The sequence below is a fragment of the Gymnoscopelus microlampas genome (genome assembly GCF_963454915.1).
Source record: "Gymnoscopelus microlampas genome assembly, chromosome: 18".
In the NCBI taxonomy this organism is placed as follows: Eukaryota; Metazoa; Chordata; class Actinopteri; order Myctophiformes; family Myctophidae; genus Gymnoscopelus; species Gymnoscopelus microlampas.
Genome location: NC_139955.1, coordinates 9,202,826 through 9,205,919, shown reverse-complemented (window position 1 = coordinate 9,205,919; position 3,094 = coordinate 9,202,826). Strand labels below are relative to the sequence as shown.

General features: G+C 45.5%; 1 protein-coding gene across 1 annotated transcript; it reads right to left on the bottom strand.

The window, feature by feature from the left end:
• Window positions 1-1,120: 1,120 nt before the first annotated feature.
• On the bottom strand, window positions 1,121-2,809 carry LOC311033486 (putative cysteine--tRNA ligase, mitochondrial; the record flags this gene model as incomplete). Its single annotated transcript, XM_084040997.1, has 1 exon — window positions 1,121-2,809. One exon carries the CDS (start codon window positions 2,807-2,809, stop codon window positions 1,121-1,123), a length of 1,689 nt encoding a protein of 562 aa, XP_083897123.1.
• Between the last annotated feature and the right edge of the window lie 285 nt (window positions 2,810-3,094).

Sequence of the window (3,094 nt, the reverse complement as noted above, 5' to 3'; positions counted from 1 at the left end):
ACAGGAACCATCACAAAATGGCTGCATGGCTGATACATAATTGGCAGATAGGACAGATAGGACACTTATATAGACAGGAGGGATATGACACTTACACAGACGGATAGGAATAGGACACTTACAGTACACAGACAGGACGGATAGGACACTTATACAGACAGGACGGATAGGACACTTATACAGACAGGACGGATAGGACACTTATACAGACAGGACGGATAGGACACTTACACAGACAGGACGGATAGGACACTTACATAGACAGGAGGGATATGACACTTACACAGACAGGACGGATAGGACACTTACAGTATACAGACAGGACGGATAGGACACTTACAGTATACAGACAGGACGGATAGGACACTTATACAGACAGGAGGGATAGGACACTTACACAGACAGGAGGGATAGGACACTTACATAGACAGGACGGATAGGACACTTATACAGACAAGACGGATAGGACACTTATACAGACGGATAGACAGGACGGATCGGACACTTATACAGACAGGATGGATAGGACAGTTAGAACATAAGAATTAGAACATTCCCAACATTCCCAACACAAGTCTGGTAAGAGTGAGGTAAGACAGGAACAATCACGAAATGGTTGAGAAATGGCGGATACTGTAACAATTGGATAGGACACTTACACAGACAGGACGGATAGGACACTTACACAGACAGGACGGATAGGACACTTACATAGACAGGACGGATAGGACACTTATACAGACAGGAGGGATAGGACACTTATACAGACAGGACGGATAGGACACTTATACAGATAGAACATTCCCAACATTCCCAACAGCGGAGAGTTGTGCTCCGAGGAGCACTTTTTCTAGTTATTATTATATTATTAAAGTTTACATAAAGAGCTTATAAAGCGTTATAGAGGTGACCGTCATAGAAAGTTACCAAATAGGTATTGAGTATAAAATAGACATTTTAGTTTTGCTAGAATGAGTGGTAGTCTACCTTCCAAGCAGGAAACTGGGAGATATCATTCAAGGGACTGATGCACTTCTTCTGACAGGGCCTCTTCCCATCGAATCTGAGGAACTGTGACGGGATCCATAATAACAAGTAGAATCTTAGATGGAGCAAAAGTCTACCTCTCAGAAGTGTTTTTGTCTGGGGTGGTCTGTTTTAACCGTGATATCTCCCAAGTGGAGTTGGGTCCTCTGTCCTGTATAATAATGCCCAGAGGTGCCAAGTCCTTCCTAAGTGTATCACAGGCTTTAAGAAGGGGAATCCTATCTGGGTAGGTTCGGGATTTGGTGTTTCCAGTGGAGATGGTCTCCTGGGGGGTCAGGGCGAAGGCTCGCACATGGCTCCGGAAATGGGCTAGCTGCTCCACCACATTGTTCAGGGTTCCAGAGGAATCCACAACACTGCCCTCCTTTCTGTCCAGTAGGTCGATCCCAAGCTGTTCAAAGAGTTCTTGGATGTAGGAGATAATGGCCCCAAACACAGCTGGGCTTCGCACCTGTCCCGCAGGCTTTGCAATGGGTTGAAGTTGGCAGTTGCCATGGTAAACCAGATTAATAACGGCATTGATGGCTCTTGGTGTATCAAAGTCATCTGCCAAGGCTGCTAGAACGCTCGTTTTGGTTTCAGCCAACCTCTCCCACAGAAGTCTCTCTTGTATAGGCTGACACTGAAGCTCAGCCCTCATGTAGGCCTGGGCACTGTGGATGAAGTTGACCACAGTCTCCAAGCAGCATTGTGCCTCATTCATACTGGCATTACTGTAGTCTATGGATGATCTGTATTTTGTCATGAGGCAAAACATCCGGAATTCATTGGCAGAATAGGACTCAAGGAAATCCTTTATAGTAATATAGTTCTTTAAGGATTTTGACATTTTCTCAGCACTGCCTTTTAGATGCAGGTGTCCGGAGTGAAGAAAGTAATTCCCCCACTGCCCACACTGATGGTATGCCTCGCTCTGGGCGATCTCATTCTCATGGTGGGGGAAAGCCAGGTCGATGCCTCCTGAATGGATGTCCAGCTCGCTCCCAAACACAGAACTAGCGATGGTGGAGCATTCAATGTGCCAGCCGGGACGTCCTTTTCCCCAGGGAGACTCCCAGTAGGGTTCCTGTGGTTTGGAGCTCTTCCACAGAGCAAAGTCCCGCACGTCACGTTTATCTGTGTCCCCTGGCTCACCCTGTGGTCCAATGGCCCTCACAAATTTACCATAACGATCTCCAATGGACTGTATGTCAAAATACACATCTCCATTTTTAACGGCATAGGCGTGTCCATTGTTGATGATGCGCTCAATAAACGCCACAATCTGAGGCACGTTCTCCGTGACTCTCAGGTACACTGCAGGAGGAAGAACCTTTAATGACAACATATCCTTTTTGAACTCCTCCTCATACATCCGTGCTAGGGTTGTTGGTGATATATTTTCCTCTGTACTTCTGTTGATGATTTTATCATCTATATCAGTGATGACCATGGCCTGGATCACATTGATTCCAAACAGCCTGGATAATATCCTCTGCACAATGTCAAATCTGACATAAGAGCAGGCATGACCGAGATGTGCATGGTCATAAACAGTGGGTCCACAGCTGTACCAGGTAGCTACCCGTTCCTGTGCCAGTATGAGCGGTTCTTTCTGCTTGGTGAGGCTGTTGTAGGTCATCAGACCTGTATTGAATCCAGTGGGTGGACTCCATTGTTTACCTGCAGCACCTGTACATCCTGATCTGCAAATGACTCTGACTAACAACTGACAGACTGTCTGCAATGTACACACTGATGACCTGCTGCTATTGGGCCACATTGTTTTAGCGTTAACTGTTTATCTTGACACTCCCTCAAGCTCATTTCAAATGTGACAATTCTACTTATTGACATAGATATAAAAGTGCTCTAATACTTACAGACATTCTGACTGGTTAAAACAGCTAGTGTTGTATCTATCTAGATAACTACTACACTTGTTGTAAAGTAGCTTCTGGAGTTTGGTTTGCTGGTTGATTCAAGACTCGCTGTAGTGGTGTCCAATAGAACCTAAACAAATTGAGGTCTGTAGTGGTGTCCAACTGAACCTAACCAAATTGAGGTC